Genomic DNA, 16,075 nt, shown 5'->3' with positions numbered 1-16,075 from the left:
GTTGTTGTTCAATTTTTTTTGTGTAGAACTGGTGTATAGGCCAGAGGAGCAGGGGAGTGAGATGATTCACCAGAGACAGAGTGGGGAGCAGAACAGGCAGAGCCACAGAAATACAGTGCTAAGGCGAGCAGTGGGCGAGTTAGGAGAGGTCTGCACTAATGTGGGTTAGCTCCTTGGCGAGGGATCGAACTCAGGCCATAGTAGTGATAGTGCTGAGACTTAACCCCTAGGCCACGAGGGAGGTCCTACCAGTTCTTTGTCAGCACCCTGTTCACATCCTTCATAGAAGTTGGTAGAATTTCTAATAAATTTGTCTCATCCACTGTGTCATATGTTCAATGAGGGTAAGGACTTGTTTGCTTTGCTCATTATGCTGTTAACTTGCAATTTATTATTCAATGAATTAATGACATCAGTTATTGAGATCTTTACTGGTCATGGTTCTAAATATAATACACTTATTAATATGTAATTCTTTTTTTAATATAAATTTTTTTAAAAGATTTATTCACTTATACAAGAGCTGGGGTACAGGCCAGAGGCATGGGAGGGTGACAGAATTCACCAGAGACAGTGGGGAGCAGAATGTGTAGATGACCGAAAACACTGCTGAAGGGAGCAGCAGGCGAGACAGGAGAGGTCTGCCGTGCCATGTGGGTATCTCCCTGGCCAGCCGGGAATTGAACCTGTGCTGTAGAGTCTGCGGACAGCTTCATAGTGCTGCACTCAACCCACCACGCCACTGGGGAGGCCCTTAACATGTAACTCTTAAGATTGTTTTAAAATAGGTGCTATAATCCAATATTTCAGTTGAGGAAACAGGCTTTAATGATTGACTTTCCTTTTTCCATATCCCAATTCCCACCCCAAATCTTGGCTGCCAAATCTTATAAACATCCTGTCAGTTCTGGGAATTGTTCCCTGTCCTCTATTCTCTGCCATTACTGCAGTTCTCACCTTGATTATTGCAAAAGGATGTAAGGTGGTAAATAATGTCCTTATAGTTAACAATGATATAACTTATATTGTAGGAAAGTTTAATTACATTCAACATTGTTAAGTGAAAAAAGGGGATTTGAGTTTACTTTTAAAATTTTTGTTGTGGTAACACTGGTTTACAACATTGTGTTTTAGAGGTATAGCATCACCCCCTTCAGGTGTTGTTGGTGCACTACACCCACCACCAAAGTCCACCCATAGTCCACCACCAAGTCCACTGTGCTCCCTCTCCAACTTGTTCTCACCTCTTCCTCTCCCCCTCCCTCTTCTGATCGCCTTAGTTCTACAGTCAGATTTCTAGTTTTTTTTAGTAGCTTGGCTCTATCTGACCTTTTGTTTCTCTATGTTCCACATATAAGTGACACCATCTGTCCGCTATTTGTCTTTCTCCTTCTGATTTAATTTGCTTAGCATAATTCCCTCCAGTGCCATCCATGTCACAAATTTTCAGTTTATCTTTCTACATTGTATCTGTATACCGCATCTGTTTTTTTGGCATGGTTTGGTTCCATAACTAGGCTATTGTAAATATACAGGAGTGTATATTTCACTTTGAATTAGTGTTTTTGTATTCATTGGATAAATATCTAGGGTGGAATTACTGGGTCAAATGGCAGATACGTTTTTAATCTTTTGAGAAACCTCCATACCACTTACCATAGGGGCAGGACCAGGCTACATTCCCACCAGCAGCGTAAGAGGCTTCTTTTTCTTCTCCATCATCATCCGCACTTGTTTCTGGTCTTTTTGATATGAGCCATTGTCACAGATGTTAGGTGGTATCTCGTGGTTTTGATTTGTATTAATGATGAGCATTTTTTCATGTGCCTGTTGACCAGCCTTATAACTTATTTGGAGGATTGTCTTTCTACTCTTTTGCCTATTTTTGGATTGGGCAATTTAATTTTTGTTGTTGAGTTGCAAGAGTTATTTCTAGATCATGGATATCACTGCTTTATTGGATATCGGTATGGTAAACAGTTATCTTTTCTGATTCAGTAAGTTGTCTTACTTTAGTGAGTTTCTTTTATTATTTAAATTTTATTTTTATATTCCCCTTACAATTACAACCCCCCTATTTTGACCTCAAGCCCTCCTTTCCCCGCCCCCCAACCCCCATAGAGTGTCTCTGGTTCACAGTTGTTTCTTGACCCTGATATTTTCTTTCTTATAGTTATTCATTTTCCTGGTCCCTTATTTAAGTTTTCTAGATTCCTGCTATGAGTGAGACCATCCGGTATTTTTCTTTTTCTTTCTGGCTTATTTCGCTGAGCATGATCCCTTCCAGCGCCATCCATGTTGCAGTAAATTGCATGTGTTTATCTTTTTTGAATGCTGAGTAATATTCCATGGTATATATGTACCACATCTTCTTGATCCAGTCATCTATTTTTGGGGATCTGGGCTGTTTCCAAAGCTTAGCTATTGTAAATAGTGCTGCTATAAACATAGGGGTGCAGGTGCTCTTTGGAATTGATGTTTCTGTGTCCTTTGGGTAAATACCTAGGAGTGGAATTGCTGGATGATATGGAAGCTCTATGTTTAGTAGGTCCAGAAATCTCCACACAGCTCTCCATAGTGGTTGGACCAGTTTGCACTCCCACCAACAGTGCAGAAGAGTTCCTTTTTCTCCACACCCTCGCCAACATTTGTTGTTGCTAGTTTTTTTATTTTTTTTTTTATTTTTTTTTTATTATTTTTTATTTTTCTAGAGGCATGTCTTATTTATTTATTTATTATTTGTTTGTTTGTTTGGTTTTATACATGCACTGGGTACGGTCAGAAGCGCGGGAGGGTGAGAGAATTCACCAGAGCCAGAGCAGGGAGCAGAGCAGGCAGAAGGACCGAAGGACACTGCTGAGGGGAGCAGCGGGCGGCAGGAGAGGTCTGCGCGCCATGTGGGACCCTCCTCCGGTGGCCGGGGAGCAGCCGGGGATCGAACCGGCGCCGCAGAGGCCGCAGGTAGCTTCGCAACCCAGCACTCAACCGCTGCGCCACCGGGGAGGCCCGTTGCTAGTTTTTTTAATATGTGCCATTCTCACTGGTGTAAGATGGTATCTCATGGTAGTTTTGATTTGCATTTCCCTGATGACAAGTGATGTTGAACATTTTTTCATATGCCTGTTGGCCATTTGCATTTCCTCTTCAGAGAAGTTTCTTTTTAGCTCTTCTGCCCATTTTTTGACTGGATTATTTTCTTTGTTTTTGTTGAGTCTCATCAGCTCTTTGTAGGTTTTTGTGATCAGTCCTTTATCATTAGTGTGTGCAAAAATGTTCTCCCAGTCGGTGGGGTTTCTCTTTGTTTTTGTTTTTGTTAGTGACAGTTTCTTTTGCTTATTAGTATGATGTCCTAATTGTTTATATTCCCTTTGTTCTTGTTGTTGTAGAAGCCACAAAGACATGAAGTCTATGTTTTGTACTGTTTTGCTTATGTTTTCTTCAATGTATTTTATGGTTTGTTAATTTTTTTGTGTGGTATGAAATAGAGGTCTAGTTTCATTCTTTTTACATGTGGCTGTCCAGTTTTTCCAGTACCATTTATTGAAGAGACTTTCCATTCTCCAGTCTTTCCTGGCTTTGTTGTACATAAAATGATCTGTAGAAATGCTGGTTTATTTCTGGCCTCTCAATTTTATTCCATTGGTCTGTTTTTGTTCCAGTACCATACTACTGATTATTATAGCTTTTTAGTGTAGCTTGAAGTCTGCAGGTGTGATACCATCTTTCTTCCTCTTTTTTGTCAGCATTGTTTTAGCTATTTGAGGTCTTTTGTGGGTCTGTATGCATTTCATTAATGTTCCATTTCTTTGAAGAATGCCATTGAAACTTTAGTAAGGACATTAATCTGTATATTGCTTTAGGTAGGATGGATATTTTGACAATGTTCATTTTTCCCATCCATGAGCTGAAATATCTTTCCATTTCTTTGTGTCATCTGCCATCTCTTAAAGTTTTCTTTATGTAAGTCCTTCGCCTTCCTTGTTAAGTCTGCTCCTAGGTATTTTTTTTTTTTTTTAAAGATTTATTTATTTATTTATACAAGCACTGGGTACAGTCAGAAGTACGGGAGGGTGAGAGAATTCACCAGAGCCAGAGCAGGGAGCAGAACAGGCAGACTGACAAAGTACACTGCTGAGGGGAGCAGTGGGCGGCAGGAGAGGTCGGCGCGCCATGTGGGACCTTCCTCAGGGAGCAGCCCGGGATCGAACCGGCGCTGCAGAGGCTGCAGGCATCTTCGCAACCCAGCGCTCAACCGCTGCGCCACCGGGGAGGCCCAGGTATTTCTTTTTGATGTAATTGTAAATGGGATTGTTTTCTTAATTCCTCTTATAGCTCTTATTGGTTACATATAAGATGGCAAGTGATTTTTGTGTACTGATTTTATAATCTACCACTTTCTTGAACATATTGTTTCAATTACTTTAAGAAGTGGGGTACAGGCCAGAGTCATGGTGAAAAGATTCACCAGAGACAGCGGGGAGCAGAACAGGCAGATGTACCAAAATACACTGCTGAGGGGAGCAGCAGACGAGACAGGCAAGTTCTGCTGCACCATGTGGGCTGCTCACCAGCTGGCCGGGGATTTAACTCGTGCCGCAAGGGCCATGGACAGCCCCACAGCGCTGAGCTCAACCCCCTGTGCCACCAGGGAGGCCCTCAATTACTTTTAGTGGAATCCTTTGGGTTCTCTATGTATGTCATCTGCAAATGATAGCTTTACTTTTCTCATGACATTCCTTTATCCTGAACTCCAGCCAAAGTTAGTATTAGTATGTATTTAGTGCCCCACTGATTGAGTTCTGTCATTTCTAGTTGATGCCTTTGTTCTTGGTATACCTTTATCTAGGGTATAAATCTTTTTAGGAGTTAAATTCCCTCAATTGGAATTCCTCCAATTCCTTCTTCAGAGCAATATGTCTTATCTACCTTTCATCATCAGTATTTATACCTTTTATTAATAGTTGCAAGAGTCCAAGGAAGGCTCTGTATGTCAGATTTATCATGTACCACCAGGCACATCATACCAGGTACATAATAAGCATTCATTAAATGTATCTTATTCCCTGACAAAGTACTGAACACTGTTAATCAGGAATGCTATGAATTCTGAGTTTCCACAACTCTTCTAAGAACTTAGATTTTGAAAATATCTCACTTGTAATTTAAATTGTTTCCATCAAATTCTACCTGGAATTTCCTTAGATGTTGCTTATATTTGGGCTGGCCTGATAGCTTCAATAGGCTGGGAAATTCTAAACAATCAAAGGTATGAAGTGGAGGTGTTGCCACATTTTTTTTTTTTCTTTTCAAATAGCTACCGACCATTCACCTTCTACCAGTCACCATTTCATTGGTGATTTAATAATTTTATGAGGTAGATAATTGTAATTTCTACAATCATTTCCACATGACATTCAAGGCTGACAATTTTTATTATAATTACTTTTTGCATTTAGTACTAAAATTGTTGCTTGGTTTTTAGCTTATTCCCCCTAGGGATTAGGGGTAAGGGAGGGTGAAGTCTAAAACTTTGTCTTGACAGAGTAATCGTCTACTCATGATTAATCCTTACCGAATATACTTCCTTCAAATTTGTTCTATCGCAGACCTCAAGAAATTACAGCCATTTGCAAAAAATACCTGCATCTAAGCAACAAAATATGAACCACAACAGGCAGTCCTCATTTGCATGTTCTGATATGAAAGTAGAAACCATGCCCATATGATTTCTTTAAAAGATAGGTGTTTTGGGTTCGTATAAAGGTCCACACTCTAGATCACAGTACCTTGGCAGATATTTCAAAGGGTAATGTCACTGCCAGAGGAGCCCTGGATGTAAACCAGATTACAGTCAGTTGAAAATTTAAAAAATCTGAAAGAACACTGTATTTCTGGAAACTTGAATTTGTTCATTACATAGATTCATATTCCTGTAGTTTTGAGCTGTTGTTTAAAGCTTAACTCACTCTCACCTGTAAATGGTTAGTCACTGAAGATTCAGTGACATAGTATAAAGTTCCTTTGCACAGTATTTGACACAGCTTAGCACTAAAATTCTAAGCATACTTTTAGGGTGCTGCTTTCTCAGTTTCACAAAAAACAAAAGTGGAATGTGATTGAATCCTAACCTAGCAGTTTAATAGTTTTCTCTCCCTTCACACCTCCTCCTCACATGCACACGTACAGAAAACTGGTACCCAAACATCACCCAAGTCAATGATTACTATGGGTATAATAGCTCCGGCTATTTTGTGTAAAATTTAAGTATAAATCTAATGTTGTCTTCCGTATTAAGACCTAGCAAATAACTGAAAATACTATGTTCATGTGTACACTGTGAGAAAACTGAAAATACAGGCAATACATGTACTATATAACGCACACTTCACAGGGGAAATCTTAACTCCAAAATAACCTTATGAGCACTCAGTACTAAAGCACCCACCACGGTGCTGTCATGTGATCATTTATTTCTATTATATATATGAGGAAAAAGCTCAATTACTTAGCAATGCCAGTGGTAAATAAGATGAAGCACAAGCATTGACTCTCAGCATTATCTTCAATAATAGTCACTAGGTCTTCTTTAACCCTTTGCACCCCGAACCATTTTACGTTTTGATTTAATTTCTTGTGCCATTTCAAGATAAAACTTCAGGGAAACATGCATGTCTCAAAAGTTGCATTGAAATAACCTCAATTCCCTGTAATCACTAATAAATTGCAATGTCCCCTGAGAGGGGACATCCGAGTGATATGCTAGAATTCCGATGTCCCCTGAGAGGGGACAGCGGAGTGCAAAGGGTTAACTGTACTTTTGGTGAAAGACTGAAATCTAAAAAGGAAAAATTCCATGCTGGAACCAAACAAACCATGTTAAATTAATAGAATAACCTTTAAGCGATCCCTCATTGTAGTTCATAGCCTATGAAAAATTGGCTTACAAAGGTACTTCATTTAGTTCCTGCCTTCTTGATCTGCAGTGAATTAGTTTCTTGTTCGCAAATAGAAAGGTAATCATGGCTCTTCCAAAATAACCCCCTAGGTTTAAATTTTTATGAGGTACAGAATTCAACTTAATCAAGTCTGAAAAAATTTATGGACTTGGGTAAACTACAGAAGTAAACCTAGCTTTCAAGTTTGTCTCACCACCTGTTGATTCACTTTGCAACAAAGACCAATTTCGTAGTACCATTATATTTTAAAAGGCTGCTTTCGAAAGCATAAAACTGTGATCTTATTTTGAAAATCACTGCTAGTACATTTCTTCATACTGGAACTGCCATTTTCAATTCTCTGATAAACAGTACTGTTTACTATATACTGTAATACTGTTCATGTAAGCTTCAAAATGACAATGTTGATAGTGCCATGGAAGATAATGTTCCAGCTCTGACCGAACTATATTTTATGACTATTAGTAATTTTTTTCTTACATGTCAGTGACTATTCTAATCCCTTTCAAACATTTGCTCTTCACCATTCTTAATGGGTTTTCTACATTTTACAAACTTAAAAAATAAATAACTTAACCAGGTTTTAAATACTTAGCCTACCTGGACTTGACAACTGTGCATACTGCCATTCATCTGGATTCATCCAGATAAAGGCAGCCCCCTACTCCTTACTGGCTATTTGAATATCCCCCACTTATTTAACCTCAACTCTGGTTCAGGTCCCCTTGCTCTTGCTTCATCTTTCACCTTTATACATTTTCATATCTTCAATATAAACCTTTCCACATTTACCCTTAGTTCTAACCTGTGTTTCCTTTATACTGGTTTGTCTTCAAAATGCCCTTACCGACTACATTTTTAAAACAGCCTTTGTACACATGTTGTTTTCTCTAACTTTTATTGTTACTGTATCCTGATTCAGGCAGGCCAGTTTCTTCAAACACAGCTTCCTCAATTTGCCTCAGTTCTTATTCTAAAATACTTCATTTTTAAGGGTTTCTGCTAACTGCACACAGTGGTCTAGGCCACAAACTCCTCTTCTATTTAATATAACCCCACAACTTGTTTTGTTCTGCTCCATTTGGGCTTGAACATATCATCCTGTACTTAGCATAAACCCCAAATTCTTAATTAAACCCTGTCCCCATGTTTTCATTAATTTTCACACGCAGACTGATTGCACACATATATTTAACAATACAGTTTTACATATAATGCTAAGAGCACTTTTCTTCAAATTTTATAGGACTTGAAACATAAGGACTTTCTATTAATATCCATACAGAAGCATAGCCAAATCTAACTCCTAAATAGATGCATTACAATTTGTTTAAGAGTTTAAAGGCTTAATGGCAATGAGGAAAGGAGAGTTTATTTTACATAACTGAATGAAAAATAATTCAAGAATAGTAGATAAATTTTAATATGGTCTCAGGCGCCCTGAAGGAGGTGGCGCCCGATTTGGAGGGGTGATTGCTATGTCCAAATAATCTCCTATTTGGAACTTCTGCGACTGCAGGGTCATGGAATCATCGGTCCCCTTTCTCCCAGACATGGTGCTGCCAATCTCCTTTACTCTGCAGAAAAGGAGATCAACTGTTAATGGATCACAAAACCATGAAACCTTAATATGTACTTAAATGTCACTAGGGGACCCAAATTATTTCACCATCTTCTTGGACAATTCAAAAATGTAAGTTCTAAATTAAGCTAAACCAAATATTAATATTATATTAAGAATATAAATTTAGGGCTTCCCTGGTGGCGCAGGCGGTTGAGCACAGCGCTGTGAAGCTGTCTACAGCCTCTGCAGCGCATGTTCAATCCCCGTAGGCCACGGAGCAATCCACATGGCGGGGCAGATCTCTCCAGTCTTGCCCGCTGCTCCCCTCAGCAGAATATTTCAGTCATTCTGCCTGTTCTGTTCCCTACTCTGTCTCTGGTGAATCCTCTCACCTCCCCCCCGCCCAATACCTCTAGCCCATTCCCCAGTTCTTATATGCATAAATCTTAAAAAAAGAATATAAATTTATATTCTCCCCCACAAAAGAGATTCAATAAAGATATTATCCCTCCTAATTAAAACAGTAAAGCCAGAAAGAAATCATAGGAATTTACCTACCGATAGCCAGGTCTCTTAAGATCCGTAAAAACAATTGCAAAATTAAAGTGTGTGCCCTTCTTTCTAGCTTCTGGGTAGACTTCTTTTACTAAACTAGTCAGTTCTTTCAAGGTTGCATCCATCCTGATTAAAAAAAAAAAATTACAATTGACTAATTAATAATATAACAAAGAATGACAATGCAATTAATGAACTGTGTCTGAACTGTGATTTATGTTAGAAACTATCATAGTCTTATGCGTGATTGAATTTTTAAAGCAGGTAATAATACTATTTGTCCCCAAATATTCCCCTTACCAGCCTCAAGATTTGAAACTTTGATGACTTAAAATCAGACTATTAGTACCAAAAGCGAAGTCAAAGACAACATACTATGTTTTGTGTGCTATACAACATTTTATTGGTCTAGTGATTAACCACCTCCTTAAAGGTAACTAACCTACTGTATTTCAGTATTTCCACAAGATGTTCTTCCTCACTTCCTAAAACTGAAATGCATCTTTTCCTAAGATGTGAAGTGCTTTTTAAAAAATAGAATCTTAAGTTTAACAGTAGATGGGATCTTAAAGTCAACGAAATGTGAAAATTTTTAAAACAAAAACAGATTCCTTTCACTAACATTCTGCAAATATTTACCTGAATTCAGAATTTAATGCATTACTTTGAGTGAGTATGGCACAATCTAGCAAAGCTTTTAAAATGTAAGCATCTTGGGAATAGTAGCAAACTAATATGATTTGGTATGTGAAATAACACTGCTTGTAAAGTGCTATAAAATGACACAAAAGGGCCTCCCTAGTGGGTTAAGTCTCAGCACTATCATCACCAGAGTCTGAGTTCGATCCCCAGTCAGGGAGCTGACCCACATGGTACAGCAGACCTCTCCTGTCTCGCCCTCTGATCCCCTCAGCAGTGTATTTCAGTAAATCCACTTGTGCTCCCCACTCTGTCTCTGGTGAATCCTCTCACTCCAGGCAACTCTGGCCTATTCCCCAGTTCTTCTACAATATAAATATTTGAAGAAAAAAAAAAATAACACAAGAATAGTAGGCACTCAAGAAGAACCAGCACTGAGCTGGAAATCAATTGTTTTAACACTGCACCCAATTTACAAAACACCACGCCACACTCAAGTATGCTGGACAGCTACCATATGACACATGCTGAAGGAGAATAAAGTACACATCAAACCCCAGTAGGGAAAGATACTCCTAACAAAGAGACATGTCCAGCACTAGTTTTGAGGGCTCTTTATCTCTTTGAAATGAAATGTTCCAGGTCCAAGGCCACTCTTATGCTGCCATGGAAAGGATGAGAAACTGGAGACTGCCTTCTCAACCTGACACATGTCCATTAAAGAGGGGCAGAGGGGAGAAGCCATATGCGAGAATGCTCTTAAAACCCAGAAATACCTAGTGACGGTAATACCCACTCTAGGCATCTTTTTGTGTGCACACAATATTATAGTTTCTGAAGATTATCAACCACACTATACTGATACATACTAAAAGTATAATCAAAAATAATTCATCCTTCAAATATTGCATATTAAAAAAAAAGATTTATTTATGCATACAACAGGATTCACCAGAGACAGAGTGGGGAGCAGAACAGGCAGATCTACTGAAACACACTGCTCTGAGGGGAGCAGTTGGCGAGACAGGAGAGGTCTGCTGTGCCATGTGGGTTGGCTCCCTGGCCGGGAATAAAATTTGTGCTGCCATGGCTGCCAAAAGCTTCATAGTGCTGTGACTTAACCCCCTGTGCCACCAGGGAGGCCCTCAAATATTGCATATTTTTAATAAAACTTTCAGAAAAAGCCGTAAGCTGTTAAGAGTGCATTCTAAAATCTTAGGTAGAGATTCACATTGTTACCTTTCTTCTTATCCTTTAATTTTGTAGCTTCTTTCTACTTTATCAGAGTTCATATACTACTCTCTAACAATTACCCTGGTTAACTTAACTTTATCCCCATGGATTTCCAAGGTTGGTGAGAAGCCTGAGGCCAATTTGATTTTCTCTGTTCAGTATTTTTTTTCCCACCTATTATTCTGAAGCTTTTTATTCTGTATCACTTAATCCCTAGTACAATAGCATATATTAATGATGTAACCCAGAAAGAATTCTTTCTTCTCAAAAACATATTGTCGATCTTGCTCATAATGGACTCGCTCATAATGGAATCTGGTTCATATCTTTTATCAGAGCAGGCTTCACAAGTTCCCTACCTGCTAAGAACTACCTTCCCAACCAAAAGCTGGAGTGGTCAATGTTGCTTTTCTGATCACTCGCCTAAAGTTTGAACACATAGGTAAAGAACCTAAGAGCTCCCTTAGAAATGAAATTTCTACTGGGTGATTTTTATGTGTCAATTTGGTGGACCTCTAGTAACCAGTTATTCTACCAAAATTAACATTAAGTGTTACTGTAACTGGTTTTGTTGTAAAGTCTACAACCAATTAACCTTAAATTAGGTAGATTTATACAGGATAACCTAAGTAGCAGAGTGAGCCTGATTCAGTCAGTTGAAAAGGCATTAAGAGTAGAGCTGAGGCCTCCCAGAAGAAATTCCAATTTCTGGAGGCAATTCAGCTGAAGTTTGAGAGTTCCAGTCAGCCCTCTCTGATTAATTAGGAACTTATGTAACTCCCACAACTGTGTTAAGCCAATTCATTGTGAAAAATCTTTTTTTCTCTAATGGAGACATAATTTGACTACTGGCTTCAGGTATATGTAACAAAATGATCCACAATAAATATCTAAATAGGTATCTCATACTGACTTTTTTCTGGTTGAACCCTGATACAATGAATTAGGTAATTCTCTTCTCCAAAGTGCAGGAAAAACACCACTTCTGTGATTGTTTGGCCTGTACCCCAATTCCACAAAAAAGCAAAGTAAACTCAACTTGCTTTTGGTAAACTTTCATTCCTTTTTCTGACTGTTTTAGGGCTGGCACTTCAGTCTAGTTTTACAAATTGAGAAGTCCCAAGACCTGTTAACTAATCTTCCCTCATCATTGCTTCTGAGTGGATGCAGGGCACTGTGCTATCCACCCAACAATCATGCAGTCTCTGAGAGTCTTTCTTCTTTGGCTACCATTTTGAGGTATTATTTTAAGGCTGTCTTTCTTTCTTTGGTTGCAGTTTTAACAAGATTTTACTGGTAATTTTTTTCCTCCTTGGTAATAGAGGGCCTGTGAAACAATCTCACCCTGTCATTGTCATCCTAGTCTTACTTGGTATTTATTATCTGATTTTATCACTAGACAGCACTTACCATAGGGAGAGGCAGTACCTTTTTTACTTTACAGAGTCTAAGCGCAGCACCTAGCCAAGAGAAACTTATTTGCTGGAAGAAAAACACACTGGAATCTCTGAACAAAGACGTTTCACTAATAGTTCTTGCCTTTAAGTTAAATCAACCTTCTTGGAATTTTTATCCTGGAATGATGTTGACCTATAATAGAATCACATCACTACATAAATTTACCAAGTACCTCTAAAGAAATGTATGGTCCCAATTTTCAAAAATTGAGTTCTAGTTATACTGGACTTATATTTAAAACTATACAACCTTGGGGAAATGTAAAATGATCCAGTTACCCTGAAAATGTCTGGCCATTCCTAAAAAGTTAAACACAGAATGAATACAGGATCCAGCAGTCCCACTTTGGTTATGAGGTTCCTTCCTATTTGGCATGAGTTCCTTTTGGGGTCTGGGAAGGCTATTACCATTAATTATATAGAAAAATGTTTTAGCATTCCCAGGCCCAAAAAACAATCTACCATTTCATACCAAATAAGAATGTCTTACTTTTGGACAACAGGGGAAATCTGCACACACCCAAAAGTATGGAAGCAGGGACTCGAATTCTTGTATACCATGTTCATAGAAGCATTCACAAAACCCCAAGGCAGAAACAATCTTAAAGGCCCAAGAACAGGTACACAAACAATATATCCAAACATGCCAATATTATGCAGCCATACAAAAGAATGGGGTTCTGTTACATTCTATAACCTAGGAACCTTGAAAACATGCTAAGCGAAATAGACACAAAAGAACAAATATTGTATGAATCCAATTATATGAAACAATGAAAGTAAATTAGCTTCTACCAGGGCTATGGAAAGGGAGATATGGGTAATTTTTGCTTATTGGGTATAGAATTTCTCCTGAGGGGAGTGAAAAGGTTCTGGAAATAGATAATGATATTGATGATGGCTTAAGAGTAGAAAATCTAGGATGGAAGCTTAACAAGGCCAGAAACTTTAGAGATGGGGCTAGAAAGGATTAACAATGTGGGAACACAGAGATTGTCAGTCATTACAATGAAACACCAGTCATTACAGATTAATCCAATCAGGCCCTGGATGTGATAGATTTCACAATAGAAAAAATTCCACAAAGGAGTGAATGCCACTCAAGAAGACTATATAAAGATACCTTTTACTCTGACAAAGACAGCAGCTCTCTGCCAGCCTTCTTCTTTCCTTTTTCCTAATAAACCTGCCCTTCTGGATACAACTTTGCCTAATTGTGTCTATGGAACCTTCTCTTTCCTTAGCAAACTCCCCTTTTGCTGCTTTCCTTTCTCAGAGTAACTTAAAGGACCTCAATCATTGAATCCCAACATATGATCAGTCGCCCATTAGTAACAGCTGCACAATGTGAATGTAATCAATTTCACTGAAAATGTACATCTAAAAAGTTAGAATGAGACTCTGCAGCACGAGTTTGATCCCGGGCGGCCAGGGAGCAAGCAGCCCAAATGGTGCAGCAGACCTCTCCTGGATCATCCGCTGCTCCCCTCAGCAGTGTATTTCAATCTGTTTGTTCTGTTCCCCTCTCTGATTCTGCTGAACCCTCTCAACCCCCCCACCCCCGCCGCACCTCTGGCCTGTACCCCAGTTCTTGTATGCATAAATAAATAAATCTTAAAAAAAAAGTTAGAATGGCGATGTTACATTATATATTTTACCGCAATAGACATTTTAAATAAACACCTTCTACTGCAACTAAAAAGTCATTATGATAGCAAACCAAGGAATTACACGCAGCACCGACAAGCTTGCAGAATGTAATGATCCTTAGACTTGGGGGTAGAGATAAGGTACAAAGGAAAGAATAAGCACTCAGGGGCATCGCTTCACTACTCGCAACTCAAAAGTTTTTCTATCAAGTACCAGATCAGAACTTACTCTTTATCTTTTTGGATGCAACGGTATTTCAGGAAATTAACATGACGTGGAAATGCTCTTTGCACATAGCTCCCCTTTACCAAGCTCCTCTTGTAACACTTATCCTACTACAGTCCCTAAGTGCGGCCACCGCATTTAACTCTGTACCTATTTTTATACCAAGCAGCTCTAACGGTGGCAGACTGTTGTATCTGTCAATTTTTTACAACCTCAACGTTTCAACATTAAACCTAAACGCGCTATCCTGTTTTCTCTAACAGCTAAACACTCTAGTCTTCTGAGAACTGCGTACAAAGACCCCAAGGTGAGAAGAAACTGAAAACAGGGAGACTATTTCCTCACTAGCAACGGGAAATTTCCTTAGTTTCCTCTAACGCCCGACACCCCTCCCCGCCCGCGCTCTCACCAAGTGTAGATCTGCAGCTCGCTGGACGGCACATTTCCGCGGGAGAACTCGTCCATTCGGTGGTGGCGGCCGTTGTTGGTGGTGAAGACACGCAGCAGCAGGGGGCATGTCTGCAAGAGAGGAGAAACAGGCAGGGCAGAAGTTAAAGAGCGCGGCGGCGAGTCCCGCGCTCCCTTCCCTTTCCTTCCATTCCCTTCCCAAGGCCTCCGTGCCGCCCGGGAGCAAACTACCGCCGCTTCCCACCCTAGGCCGCTCTCTCCGCCCGCCGGGCCCACCTCCACCTCTTTCCGAGTCCCACACCTTCTCCCGGTCGATCGGTTTCTCCGGCTCCTTCTTAATTTCCTCCTGAGTAACGCGCGACTCCACCGCCATCTTCCTGCTGTGGCCCGGGAAACGCTCGCCGTGACCTCCGACCCCCGCCGCGAGCATGAGCACCGCGTCTCTCGCGAGGAGAGCTCGAGTCCGGATAGAGGTCCGGGCGGGGGCGGAGCCGGGCCTTGCGGCGCAGGCGCACTTCGTGGTGTGGCGCGTACACCCGGAAGTAGCCCCGCCTACGCTTCCGCCCTTGGGAAAGGTGGGCGCGAGGGACGCCGCGCAGAGACCCGGGGCGCGGGCCTCGGGTCTGACTCCTGCTCTACAAGTCTCTGTTCCTTGACGTTCTCGGCCGGTAGCGGTCGCCCAAACTCTTAAAAACAGTACAAAAAGTGAATAAACAAAAACAGCTCTTTACCAGCGAAACATATATTTCTTTGTGATGAAGGGATAACAAGATGTGAAACAGACCCAGGTATGTGGACCCTGAGTTAGAAAAGCTGATGGGAGGAAAGATTGCCCGTCAGGAAATGTTCGTGAAACAACTGAATTAGGGAACAATAAATTATGTCCATGACAAACGGGTAGGGATACATGATATAAAAAGCACAAACCATGAGAGACTGATAAATTTGACCAGATAAAAAAACAAAAACCTGTACTTAAAAGTACATCAGAAAGCGAAAAACCACAGAGTGGGAGAAGTTGCATGTGATGCACATGATTGACAAAAGCTAGTGACTAGGATATGTAACTGTTGTAGAGCAACCCCGATACAAAACGGGGTGTCTGACTGTGGGTCCTCACCCGCGCGCTTAAAAGGACTTATCAATGCTCTACTGCAGGCACACGCGAAAGGTTAATAAAAGGTTAATTTACAAGGGAAGGGGAAATGAGGAAATGTACAGCTCTGGGAGAAAAGTGGGAGACAAAGTTTTAAATGAGTCCTACCCAATCCGGGAATCAGGAATCCCAAAATGGCGCTCTGAGAGCTGGCCGCCAGCCAGGAGCCTTGAAGCCAGGAGGCCCCCAATCGAGCCAGAGAGAGCCCAAGGCCCACGTGTTTGGAGTGGGG

The 16,075-nt window shown here is 40.3% G+C and overlaps 1 protein-coding gene across 1 annotated transcript; it reads right to left on the bottom strand.

Moving 5' to 3' along the window:
• Positions 1–8,376: 8,376 nt before the first annotated feature.
• SAP18 (Sin3A associated protein 18) lies at positions 8,377–15,117 on the bottom strand (the record flags this gene model as incomplete). The annotated part of the gene is made up of 4 exons (XM_084234969.1): positions 8,377–8,533; positions 9,079–9,201; positions 14,689–14,798; positions 14,989–15,117. The coding sequence occupies 4 exons, from the start codon at positions 15,115–15,117 to the stop codon at positions 8,377–8,379; spliced, it is 519 nt and encodes a 172-aa protein (XP_084091095.1).
• Between the last annotated feature and the right edge of the window lie 958 nt (positions 15,118–16,075).

This window comes from Talpa europaea (assembly GCF_964194135.1).
Source record: "Talpa europaea genome assembly, chromosome: 6".
Taxonomy (NCBI): Eukaryota; Metazoa; Chordata; class Mammalia; order Eulipotyphla; family Talpidae; genus Talpa; species Talpa europaea.
The sequence above is the reverse complement of the archived record's forward strand: the minus strand, read 5'-3'. Positions and strand labels throughout refer to the sequence as shown.